General features: G+C 42.7%; 1 protein-coding gene across 10 annotated transcripts in view; it reads right to left on the bottom strand.

Moving 5' to 3' along the window:
• Nucleotides 1-12363, bottom strand: part of NRXN3 (neurexin 3) — a 1810124-nt gene that overhangs the window by 918092 nt on the left and 879669 nt on the right. For all 10 annotated transcript variants that reach the window (XM_070797936.1, XM_070797932.1, XM_070797934.1 and 7 more), the window contains one exon: nucleotides 9072-9191. In XM_070797936.1, the coding sequence (XP_070654037.1) occupies nucleotides 9072-9191 (120 nt within the window). The remainder of the gene's footprint in view (nucleotides 1-9071; nucleotides 9192-12363) is intronic.

Below are 12363 nucleotides of genomic sequence, written 5' to 3'. Positions count from 1 at the left end.
TGATATCAGGGGTGTTTATAAGCAAGAGTGATTCCCATGATTCCCACAAGCTAGCCACAAGCTGCATCTACAAAACTGTTCCCAAGAGTACCAGTACCATCCTCCTCACTCGAAGATGACTTTGGGTTTCACTGCATCTCCTGGCCTTCTTTCAGCAACACTGAATATCTGTGGCCCAGGAATAAAACACAGAGGCAAAGGAGAAATATTAATAAATGGGAGCATCACTTTCGGTGCTGCTCACTGGTGAATGCTTCTTTTGTATCTGCCTTCCCCCTGGATCTTGCTGATCATGGTGCCAGGCTGCTTCTCCCAGCCTTCCTGCCTTCTCTGGACTCAGTCTCTGCCTGCCTAAACCTGCCAAGCCTGTCTCAGCTTCCTCATCTGTGAAACAGGGATCAGAAGAACATCTACTTTCTCATGCTGTGTAGATGACAAAAATGACATAAATTCAGCACCATGACTGGCACACAGTGTAAGCAGTTAAAAGTAAAAGTAATGATATAAGGACAATATTCAAGGTAAATAGGATTTGTAATTTAACAGAACATAAAAAGAAAAATTATCCAAAACTTAGAAAAAAAGACTGAGAGAGACGTGTCCTTAAAATGCCTTATAGGGCTTTCAGTAAAGAATCCATCTGCAATGCAGAAGACCGCCTACAATGAAGGAAACCCAGGTTCAATCCCTGGGTCAGGAAGATCTCCTGGAGGAGGAAAAGGCAACCCACCTAGTATTCTTGCCTGGAGAATCCCATGGGCAGAGGAACCTGGCAGGCTATAGCCCATGGGGTCCTAAGAGTCGGACATGACTTAGCGACTAAACCACCACCACAGGGATGTTGTTTAACATATCCACACAAGAAATACTTAGTTTTATGGGAAAATGTATCCTTGTTTGAAATAGATATTTACTATTAATTGAAGCCCAGAGTCTATGAGATGATAATTAACCTGTAGATTCTATTCAGCAGAGATCAACTGTTCAACAGAACGTGGTGGTGGTGGTGGTTTAGCCACCAAGTTATGTCTGACTCTTGTGGCCCCGCGAACTGTAGCCGGCCAGGCTCCTCTGTCCGTGGGATTTCCTAGGCAAAAATATTGGAGTGGGTTGCTGTTTCCTTCTCCAGGGATCTTCCTGACCCAGGGGTCAGTCCAGAATCTCCAGGCAGATTCTTTATCATCTGAGCCAACAGGGAAATCCTGTTCAGAAGAATAAATAACATCAAAAGTTAAGAGCCTTTTACCCTGTGAGACATTCACCAGTTTTATACTGAACCTAAATTTGTATTTTAATATTCTTTTTAATGCCTATAAATATCCAGTTCTTCAAATAATCTTTTGTGATCTTGTTGCTTACATTTAACCATATTGTTGCTTCCCTCATTGAGGAGTTAAATAAATTTGGGCACATATTCATTCTATATTTATATGAGTTATGTTTTAACTTTATGAAAACTACATTTGTATGAGTCATGTTTTTAACTTTCTGAAAACTAGACTGAAGAGTAGCTAATAGTTCTGTAGGGACTATTACATGCCATGTCCGGAACTTCACAATTATGAATTCAACTTATCATTACAACACTCTAATAAGGTAGAACATAAAAATATCTACATTCTAGAGACACAAAGGAATTAATTAAGTAGCACCAAGGTAACACAGCCATTAAACAACACAGTCCAGATTTGAATAGATGCCATCCACTCCACATCAGCTGTCTCATCCACTCTGCTATAGGACATAAACTAAAACTGTAATAAAGTAAAAAGAAAATGGAAATCAGAAGGTGGTCAACAGAGAATGAAAATATAAATATCAGAGGCTACAGGGGATATTCTAAGTCTAAATCTTTAATACCTAAAGATCTTCTAACTTCATGGCCTCATCTGAGTATTAGAAACAACTAAAGTGTTCTAAATTTCAGAATAGGATAAAATTAATAACCAGGAACACAGAGCTTATCTTTTCCAAGTCTATGTGCTGAGCTGTGCTCTACTGCTCAGTCGTGTCCAACTCTTTGCGACCCCATGGACTGCAGCCCACCAGGCTCCTCTGTTCATGAGGATTCTCCAGGCAGGAATACTGGAGTGGGTTGCTATGCCCTCCTCTGGGGGGCTCGAACCCAGGTCTCCCACATTGCAGGTGGATTTTTTCCGTCTGAGCTGAAGCCCTTTCCAAGTCTATGCCATGCTATGCTAAGTCACTTCAGTCGTGCTGGCTCTGTGCAACCCCAGAGATGGCAGCCCACCAGGCTTCCCTGTCCCTGGGACTCTCCAGGCAAGAACACTGGAGTGGGTTGCCATTTCCTTCTCCAATGCACAAAAGTGAAAAGTGAAAGTGAAGTCGCTCAGTCGTGTCTGACTCTTAGCAACCCCATGGACTGCAGGCTACCAGGCTCCTCCGTCCATGGGATTTTCCAGGCAAGAGTACTGGAGTGGGATGCCATTGCCTTCTCCGTTCCAAGTCTATATTCTTATATAATTCAGTTGTCTGAGAAGACTTGCGCAGCTGAAATTTTAAGTCCTCTAGTCTAGCAACTAGTGCTGATGCTCTCTGTGCTTATTTCTAATAAGGACTAAGTAGCAGCAAATCTAATGATAATGTGACTTTTCATGTCAAACAAACCTGGGTTCAAGTGCTGACTCAGCCAGTTCCTGTGTGACTGCAGTTTTCCCATTGTAGAAATCAGGACCAGAGAAGAAGAGTATTTCTTCAGGAATTTGGAGTGACTAGGGCTTCCCTGGTGGCTCAGACAGTAAAGAATCTGCCTGCAGTGCGGGAGCTCCGGGCTTGAACCCTGATTTGGAAAGACCCCCTGGAGAAGGTTATGGCTACCCAGTCCAGTACTCTTGCCTAGAAAATCCCATGGACGGAGGAGCCTGGCGGGCTACAGTCCATGGGGTCACGAAGAGCCAGACACGACTGAGCGACTAACACACTTGGGATGACCAAAGGGATGACATCTTTAAAGGTCACAGCAGAATGTCAGGAACAAAACAAAGAATTGACAAGTAGCAAATACTATTAGATATATTAAAACCTATTACTGCTCCTGTTTACTAAGTACTGATCACACCCCTTGTACTGTAACAAAAGAAGCTAAGTGACTAATTCAATTTCATCATGATAGAGTTAGAATTGGCATTTAAAGCAATTTGATTCTAAAGCTGATTAACCTAATGACTATGCTATGAAGTTTTTTATAATGCAATGTTATATACATTACAAATCAACCTTTTAAAAATATGGTTTATTATAATTAAATTTCCAAGATAAAGGTCTACCAATGGTTCAGTGAAATACGATGTGGACCCTATTAGGGTTATTTATACCCAGGACTCAGCAAGAGATTCAACACACCAGGGGCTTCTTTTCCAATGACCTGGGCACCATCACACACATTCTACTAAAGGAAATTAGGAAATCTAATTGTTTTTATACTTTGAAAATGCATGTTGTGCAATAAGAGCACAAACTTTAACCTGAGTGTAAGTTTACCCACACAAATGCTTAGAATAAAGACGGGAAAGAAATCTGGCAACAGCATTTTCTATAGAGGTAATAGAGGGAGCTGAATCCACATAATATCGGAATACTGTCTTCTGACCTGGTGCCAGAATAGACAGGAATTGAAGGAGAGATTCTCTGGGAGAAAATGACTGTCTCAGAATGGGAGCCCTGAGATCTGTGGCAGGAGTGACAGCCAGCTGAAGACCCCAAGGAGAATCAGTCACTCTCTTATTCACTCAGCACATGCCGACTCTTTACTCAGCACACGCTGACTGCTACAGGCTCTGTGCTGTCCCACAGGGAGACAGAGGGTAGGAGCCAGCCTATCTCAGAGAGCTCACCCCACCCAGACACCCACCCTTTAGAACTACACTCTGAAGGCTTAACCACCAAAGGGAAGGAAGGCTTCCTTCCAGGTTCCTTGGAGTCCACTGAAGAAGGGCCAGCCAAGCCCCATCCCTGACCCAAGAGGCTTCCAGAACTTCCTCCAACTCAAGGAGGGTGTCCTTCCCACACAGCTCCAGCCTTCTCCCAACCAAAGGTCGGGGCTTTGAAAGTCCCCCGTGCTCTGATGGGGACAGGTGTGGGCACACGGGTTTACTCACAGGTAGAATACCTGCGCAAGAGGAGGCCCATGTATTTGCAAAAGGTTAGGGGGAGAAAAAAACATGGGAGGAAATAGCCAGAACATTAACAGTGACTGTACTTTATTTCTCTGTGCTTGGCGGAATGCGGCCTTACCTACCCAACCCTAGTTCATGTCATATTTGCTTAGGAAGCACTTGCATATTTTCCAAGACTCATTTGTCAATGAAAACTTTTCTAAAGGCAGTAGCTCTCCAAGATGGAGTCTCAGCCCCAGGGAGGGTTGATCCCCTTCCACTTTATGACTTCTATTTACCGTTCGTATTTCTATTCAAGCACTTTCATACGTATCTTCCCCCACTAGACTGTAATGTCTTTAAGAACAGGATGGATGTTATTCATGATCCTATCTGCAAATTAGAAATGTCCGGTGAGTGAATAAATGAATAAATGATAAAGTGTGTTCTAAGCAGAAGATAGAGGCCTTGACTGAGAACTTCTCAAATATGGCCTATTTGCTGGACAGGCAAAGCCTGAAAACAGAGGCAAGGAGCAAACACATCACCAAAATCATGGACATATTGTAGTATGATATCCGTGGAAATTAGTGCTCTACATACAACATAGGCTGGTAACACAATGCCAGGGTACCTATATGAACTCAAGAGACAGAACTAACACACACACGTCTGTCCCCTTGTTTGTGCACTAAATTATGTGTATATTATTCATTTTTCGGAAGCCTGAATGGGAAATGTGTTTTTAACAGATGTAGTCAATACACCCACCTACATTAAAAAATAAATAAACCCACACAATAAATAAAAAGGCCAATCGATAGCCAACAGTGCTGCTCAACAGCCACTCCAGCAGAAAACTGTCTGAAAAGGTGCCTCACACACCACTGTCTGCACGATCCATAGCTGCTTGCTATTGATTTGTTGCAAGCAAAGAGCATCTGTTATCACATGCCAGTGTGAACCCACCATTTCTCCAAGTAGCTCTCAGTCTACCTTGAGCAACATCGTACACGTAGCTGGCTGAAGGTGGGCTGAGAACCCATGTTCATTCCTTTCTCTTCACCCCCACAAAACCATTATAAACACTCAATTTATAAATCCAAGAACTTGACGTGGGGACTCACATGACACAGACGGCCCCGTGTTCATTTCTCCGGGGCACAGACACAACTGCGAGATTCCAAAATCGCAGACAACGCTAAAGAGTTGTCATGAACAGGCCTAAAAGTAACGAGGTGGTGAGGATAGATGTGAGGTGTTCAACGTTGGTGTTTTCAACAAGCCCTCCCCAATGATCACTTTTTTGCATACGTGTGGGAATGCACGAGTGGGCTGGGTTTTGTGTGACACTGTGTGGCATCGTGAAGGAGAGAGGAAGCCAACAACAGGCTGCCAGTGGAAGCGGCATTGCCACTCCACACGGGAAAGGGGTTTTGGATTCTCCTGATGGTGCAAGGGCTGCAGGATACTAGAACTGCCCTGATTCTCAGCCCTGATTTAAAAATACCAATAAGAACCCAATATCCAAAAGGAATCTCCTTACCAGGACCTGTAAAAGGTTCCTATCTTTTGTTGTTTTTAAAATGTAGCCCCTACAACATGTCATCAAGTTGGATGCAGCTGGTGCTTACTCTCAGGGCAATCAGCCCCCTCGGCTTTGAATGTTTCCGAACAGAAGACTTTCTTTGGAGCATGTTACTTGTGTGTCCTTCCAAAGATCTTACTGGGTCCTACAGGAACTCAAAATTGCATCTGGGATGAGTGTGCCTGCTGTAGTTTCAAAACAGCCTGAAACATCACTTAACAAAACTATGATTTTACCATTATGTGAAACGGTGGATGCCTTAAAACTAGGTAAGACAATTAATAAATCAATTACACTTGCGTCTCCAATCAGACGATTTCTATTTTCTACTCTGTGGAGTTGGTGATGGACACGGAAGCCTGGTGTGCTGCAGTCCATGGGGTCACAATGAGTCAGACACGACAGAGTGACTGAACTGAACTGACCAGCCTCAGAGAACACATGCCGTTCTTTGACAACCACTTATATCAGTTTTACAGCTATCTTTATAAGGATGAACCAGAAATTTACCCCATGGCCTCCATCAATCCACATTGCTCTCACAAAGAATGAGAGAATAAAGTTAAAACCATCCAGGCTTGGTCTACTCATACTAAAGGAGGCACAGTTTTTAAATGTAAATTCTACTTATGGAGGCCATTTCTATGTGACAGCACCCTGAAACTGTCAAGCAAATGTCAAATTGAGCAAACAGGCAAGAAATAACAAAAGTTACAAGTGATAGAACCAACGCTAGAAGAAGTGAGTGAGACTCTAAAATGCAAACATGATGTAATCAACTTTTCTACATATGATGAGCTGAGCATCTTACTTTGGAAAATATCTTAGCCTAGTCATTTCCCTATTGAACAAGTTTCGATTCTTGGATTTGCAATAACTAATTGAGATGTTTTCATTTCTATCTGCTATCCTGAGAAACCACTCATGGAAACTTATTCAAACATCTCCCCTGTGAAATGAAACTATCTCCTGCCATACCAACAAACAAGAAATGTCACAGCGACCAGCGATTCCTGGCCTCCAAATGTGAATGAGGGCTCCCAAAGCCACAATCCAGCGGATGCTACCACCTCCCAACGGTGGTTGCTGAGGAGCCAGGGGAATGCAAGCACCAAGGTGAACAAGGAAAGAGGATTGACCCAAGATAGCTGAGCTCCATAGGGAAGAAATGGATTCAGTGAGCCCAGAGGCTTGCGTGTCCCCATACAGAGAACGCCAAGTTCCTTAACTTAATACTTGACCTTCGATGACAACGCCCCATTTCCCCTCCTGGTTCCTTGGACCAGTTTTCTCTGAGCTACTGACATGCTGTGTCTGGTCCACTCTCCAAGAGGAGAACAGGCAAGAAGACTCTTTCAAGGATTTGGGCTCAGAAGTCTTTAACAATCAAAAATTCCACTGCATTGTTTACAGGATAAAATTCAAAATACATTACCCTCAGCCTGGATGTCTTAAAACGTTTTTGGAGGATGAGGATCTACTGCCACAAAAGAAACACTGACCTTTCCCAGGACTGGTTCTGGTACTTCACGACACATTGACAAATTGCTCAGGTCAGATAATGCAATAGTCCTCATCCCAGACTGAGGTACAATCTGTTCTTGACAAAGTCAAAAACAATCATAGAAAACTGGAGAGGATCCTGGTTGATTTTTAGCAGCAAACCATGCCTGGTGCAGGTGGCAGAAAGGAACATGTCAGCAAGAGAAAAATGCATACATACCTTCTGAAGACTGTGTCTATTCACCGCCGTTAGAGAACTTACCTTTCACCCTTTCCTGTGTGCAGTCTCTTCCTGATCACGTTCTACCGGAAGTGATATGTATGTATGTGTAATATGGAATAAACTTGTGAGGATAAAGAAGCATTATGCTACCACTTAGGAAAAAAGTCTCCCATGCAGACAAATTGGAGGAAAAAGAGCATACAGCACAATTGCTCAGGGACCCTGGATGGGTCTATCGCTGCCTGTTTCAGAGTGAAACAGTATTTCCAAATCATAAACATGGAAATAGGACTTGCAATAACACCAAATAATTGGAGAGCCATCTAATGCCAAAATTTTCTGCAAAGAATGTGTTCTTTGAAGTATAAATACAGAGGCAAACGCTTACATCTAGATCAACGAGTTTCAAAAAATTTTCTCTCTACATATCCAGATTCCCCACTTATTTTTCCTTAGTGTGTCTTAAGTGACTGACAGAATACACAGACAAAAAAAACAGCTACTAAAAAACAAAAATGGAAACCAGGACGAGAGATTACTACAGACTTGATCAAAGTTGAGATGTGAGGAATCCAGGAAAACCAAATAGACACATTAGAGACAGCACTGTGATTGGCACCCACTCCCACCTGCACAAACTGTAATACAACTTTAGTATTTGTTCATATCGCATTATGCATCTTTTTTACCAAACCAATTAACAGCACCTATGAGTTCAGATTATAAAAATAAACTCCTACCATGAAGGCTGCCTTTAGAAAAGCAGAAGGTCAGCAGGACCTAGTAAGTCAGGGCTTTTCAACAAATCTCTTTGCAATAGAGATGCAGAAATTTCCAGTGTTTGCTCATCAGTGGCCACATTGGAAGGAAGCAGAGATACCTGTTACAGACTCCCACAGAACGTAAGTATGAATATTTCCACCATAAGCGCTAGAATTGCCTTTATGAAATCAGTCTTCTCCTAGAATGAAAACGGCTGATGCACCCAAAGCTTCACTAGTGGACAAAAATAGCAAGTGGCTGTCTTCCAATATGAAGCGAATACACAGATACATACATATAAACGTACTGGCAAAATAGAAATGCGTATATAAACAGAATGACTATGCACATATAAACTAAACAGATATCAATACATTTATCCAGAAGGAATCTCTGCCTACATTTGAAAGACCCTTCAGAATGTGTTAAACATTTCTAGTTGGAAAAAAATAATAAACTCTTAATGTCTTCATCATTTGGAAGGCCTAAGAAATTCCCTAAACTCAGACTTTCTGAGAAAATAGCTGTATTCCTTAATATCCTCTACGTTATGTTAGTGAGAGAGTCTCAAAACTGTTACCCAGATGATTTAATTAATGGAAAACTGAACTCCTTAGAACAAAAATATTGTCTTAATTGTTTTGTCAAAGGTAATCTAAAGAAAAATAGGGAGGACGTATGGATAAACATCTGGTATGGTTGAACAAGAAATGTCTCTGCTCTTCCACAAGAAAATTAGCTTTCTATTTTCCAAGTTTCTGGATGAGCAAACTGCTTATGAATTGTTCAGAAGAGTCATTCTTTTACCTAATGTTCCTTAAGGTTTCTCCAAACCTCTGAACTCTTTGAAAATATCCCAATATGAAAAAGCTGTACTCACGATCATTGCACTGGTTTCCAGAATAGGAGGTCATGGAACAGTCGCAGGTGAAGCCTTCCCACTGCTGCATACAGACCCCCTGGTTGGCGCATGAATCCTCCTGGCAGGTGGTACTTGGTCCTAGTAATTCATAAGAAGAGCAGGGAAGAAGAAAAAAGGAGAGAGAGAGAGAGAGGTGTTCAAACTAATCAAATTCAAAGCCATCACCTGAATTTACTCTTCCCAAGCCCCAAAACATTCAAAGACACCACTGCCAAGAATATCAGTTCTATATCATGCAAGAAAAAAGTCACTGTATATTTACAAAAGACAACAAACACACACTTAGCCACAAAGTATCAACAGTGACACACGGAAGGGAGAGGGCTGAACACACTGTTCTCTTTCTGGCAGACTCTGCAAAAGAGCTTCGTCTCTACCATTCAACTAGAAAGATACCTCATTCGGAGCATGGTCTTTCTAAATGGAGAATGCTAAAGCAGAAAGATGCACTCCCATGATCCTTGTGAATTAAGGCATGAAAGTTCTTTACAGCCTACCCCGGGACGCTAGGAAGGTGTTTGATGAGAATGAAGAGGAGGAGGAGGATACAGCAGCCAACATACATCGATGTTTTGGGGGTGACAAGCACTGGATGATAAGCACTGTGTCTACATTATCTCACAAAGCTTGCCAGTGACCCTAAAAATGTAAGTAATGGTGATTACCTCCATACCACAGATTTAAAAAACTAAGCTCATGAAGTAAAAGAGTTTACCCAAGGTCACACATTTGATTATTAAAGGATCCTGATGTTCAATTTAGGGAAATTAACTCTGAGACTAACTACCTCACAGGTTCTTAAAGCATAGTTTCAGACCAGCTTCACCTAGGAAGTTGATGGGCTGTGCTTAGTCACTCAGTCACCTCTGACTCTTTGCAACCCCTTGGACTGTTTAGAGGAATGCAAATTATTAGGCCCCAGCCCTGATCTACTGAATTAGAAATAGCATGGAGGGAGTGGCAGAAAACTGTGTTTGCACAAGCTTCTAGGATTTGGGGGTGCAAAGCTCTTTAAGAGAAGGGAATGGCAACCCACTCCAGTATCATAGCCTGGAGAAGTCTATGGACAGAGGGGCCTGGCAGGCTACAGTGTATGGGGTCAAAAAGAGTCAGACACGACTCAGTGACAAACACTTTCACTTTCTTTCAACAGGAAATACCTTACTATTCAGGATATTCATGAGTTTTCCAGAAAGTCACAAGGGAGGTGAGCCCACTGACTCATCAAATGTATTAGTCAGGATCTGATGCAAAAATCCACTTGACCCAGTAAAAATATATCCACTGCGGTAAATGAATATTCACAATTCCCAGGCACAGAATGTTGAAATGTAAACATATCGGGTCCAAGGATGCATGTTCAAAAGAGATGCATGACTACAGAGGGTTTGTCTTCTGGGTGGCAAGACTTTTTGTATTTATCCATGAAGAATGGACGCAGTACAGACCATCGCTCCTAACACAAAACTATTGAGATACGACATAAGAAAGTTCAAGACAATTACTAGCACTGGGGGAGCAGCATGGCTGCTGGGTTTCTGCGGCTCCTAAATGCCATGTAGTTCCCCCATGCGGAGATGAAAGGAGGTTCATGGTCATGTTCTCAGTGGGTCTTCAACTTGAGCATTGTGTAGGACAAGGCTTATTAACAATAGCAAATCAGGACGGCTTCTTTCAAAGGATAAAAGCTTCTGAGAAGTCCACGGGGCTCCCTGACCAAACAGCTCTCACCAGACAATGGGCTAGTAATTCAATTGTGCTCAAGAATCAGAAACACATGGAAGGCTTTGCCTTGAAAGACAGCAGACCAGCAAAAACTTGAGGGAAACAATAATCCTTTGCAGGTTCATTGAATCTGAAGACAAAAGTTTTCCCATGCCTCTCTCTTTCCCTTTAGCCAAATTTTAGTCATTTTCCAAGGATCAGCTAAAATGACTCTGGGATATTGAATATTCCCCAGTAACTTTAGACAACAATTCTCCCATTTCTTAGTGGCCACGGCACGTATCATGTACATCACTACCGTTTATATATGACAATATTTAACATTTTATTGCACATGGCGCTGTACTCACTTACACAATCCTCTAACTCACATTTTTTACTAGTTGTCCCCAAAAGATGGAATGCTACCTACAGTTAGAAAGCGCGTTCTATGCTTTTGGTTATGTCCTTGCTGCACCAAGTGTGGTGCCCAATGCAGAGAATATGTTTCAGTAAATGTGGAACTGATCTGATCCATACTTCCAAAACTGGAGTGTGGGGGAATGCAGCTCTGCAAAGGGAGAAAAAAGTTCCATTTGTCAAAGGTTGGTCAGGAATTCCATACAGAGGGAATTACAGGTCATTTCCAAATTGCACAAGAATGTGCTCTGCATTCATTAGGTGAAAGTCAAAGTCGCTCAGTTGTGTTCAACTCTTTGCAACCTCTTGGACTATAGTCTGTGGAATTCTCCAGGCCAGAATACTGGAGTGGGTAGCCTTTCCCTTATGCAGGGGATCTTCCCAACCCAGGAATCGAACCAGGGTCTCCTGCATTGCAGGTGGATTCTTTACCCGCTGATGCATTAAGGGGCAAGTGCTATTCAGAATCAGATAATCCTCAAAGACTGACTGCATGGTAATCCTCTCAAGAACCAGGGAGATTTCAGGGTTTCAGCAAGGACCAGAAGGATCCGCAATGATTTGTTCATCTGAGTCTGAGTCCTACTTTCTTTCCTGGGTGAGATCCCAGGGTCCCCCGCCTCCTCCTCCAGCCTCATTTCCTACTGTTCGTTCACCTGCACACACCAAGCTCTCTTCCTTCTGATTTCTCACCACACAATGATGCTCAGAGTCTGGGCACCTAGTCAGTGGCCCCTGCATGCCCTGGGGGCTTGTGAGAAATGCATGTTTTCAGACCCCACCCAGACCTATTGCCTGGAGGCAGGGCTCAGGAATCAGAGGCAAGACTAGTCCTTTGGGTCATTCTGAGGTTGCTCAGTTTTAGGACCACACAGTACCCCCACCCCCAACCCGAACATTTCAAGACCACCCCTGCCTTCAAGTCTGCCGCTGTTGCTCAACCCACAGACTGAAATGTCCTTCCTACAGAACTTCAGATAACTGACTCGTTTCCTTCTTTAAGTTGCAGCTCAAAATGGGCTTTCTTCAGACTCTCCTATTTGAGGAAGTCCCCATCAGGATTTCATTTACTTTCCAGCCTGTTTCCCTCTTTATTTAATTCACAACAACATCATGGACAGTAATA

The sequence above is a fragment of the Bos indicus genome, chromosome 10, assembly GCF_029378745.1.
Source record: "Bos indicus isolate NIAB-ARS_2022 breed Sahiwal x Tharparkar chromosome 10, NIAB-ARS_B.indTharparkar_mat_pri_1.0, whole genome shotgun sequence".
Lineage (NCBI taxonomy): Eukaryota > Metazoa > Chordata > Mammalia > Artiodactyla > Bovidae > Bos > Bos indicus.
This window is presented reverse-complemented; position numbering and strand designations above follow the sequence as displayed.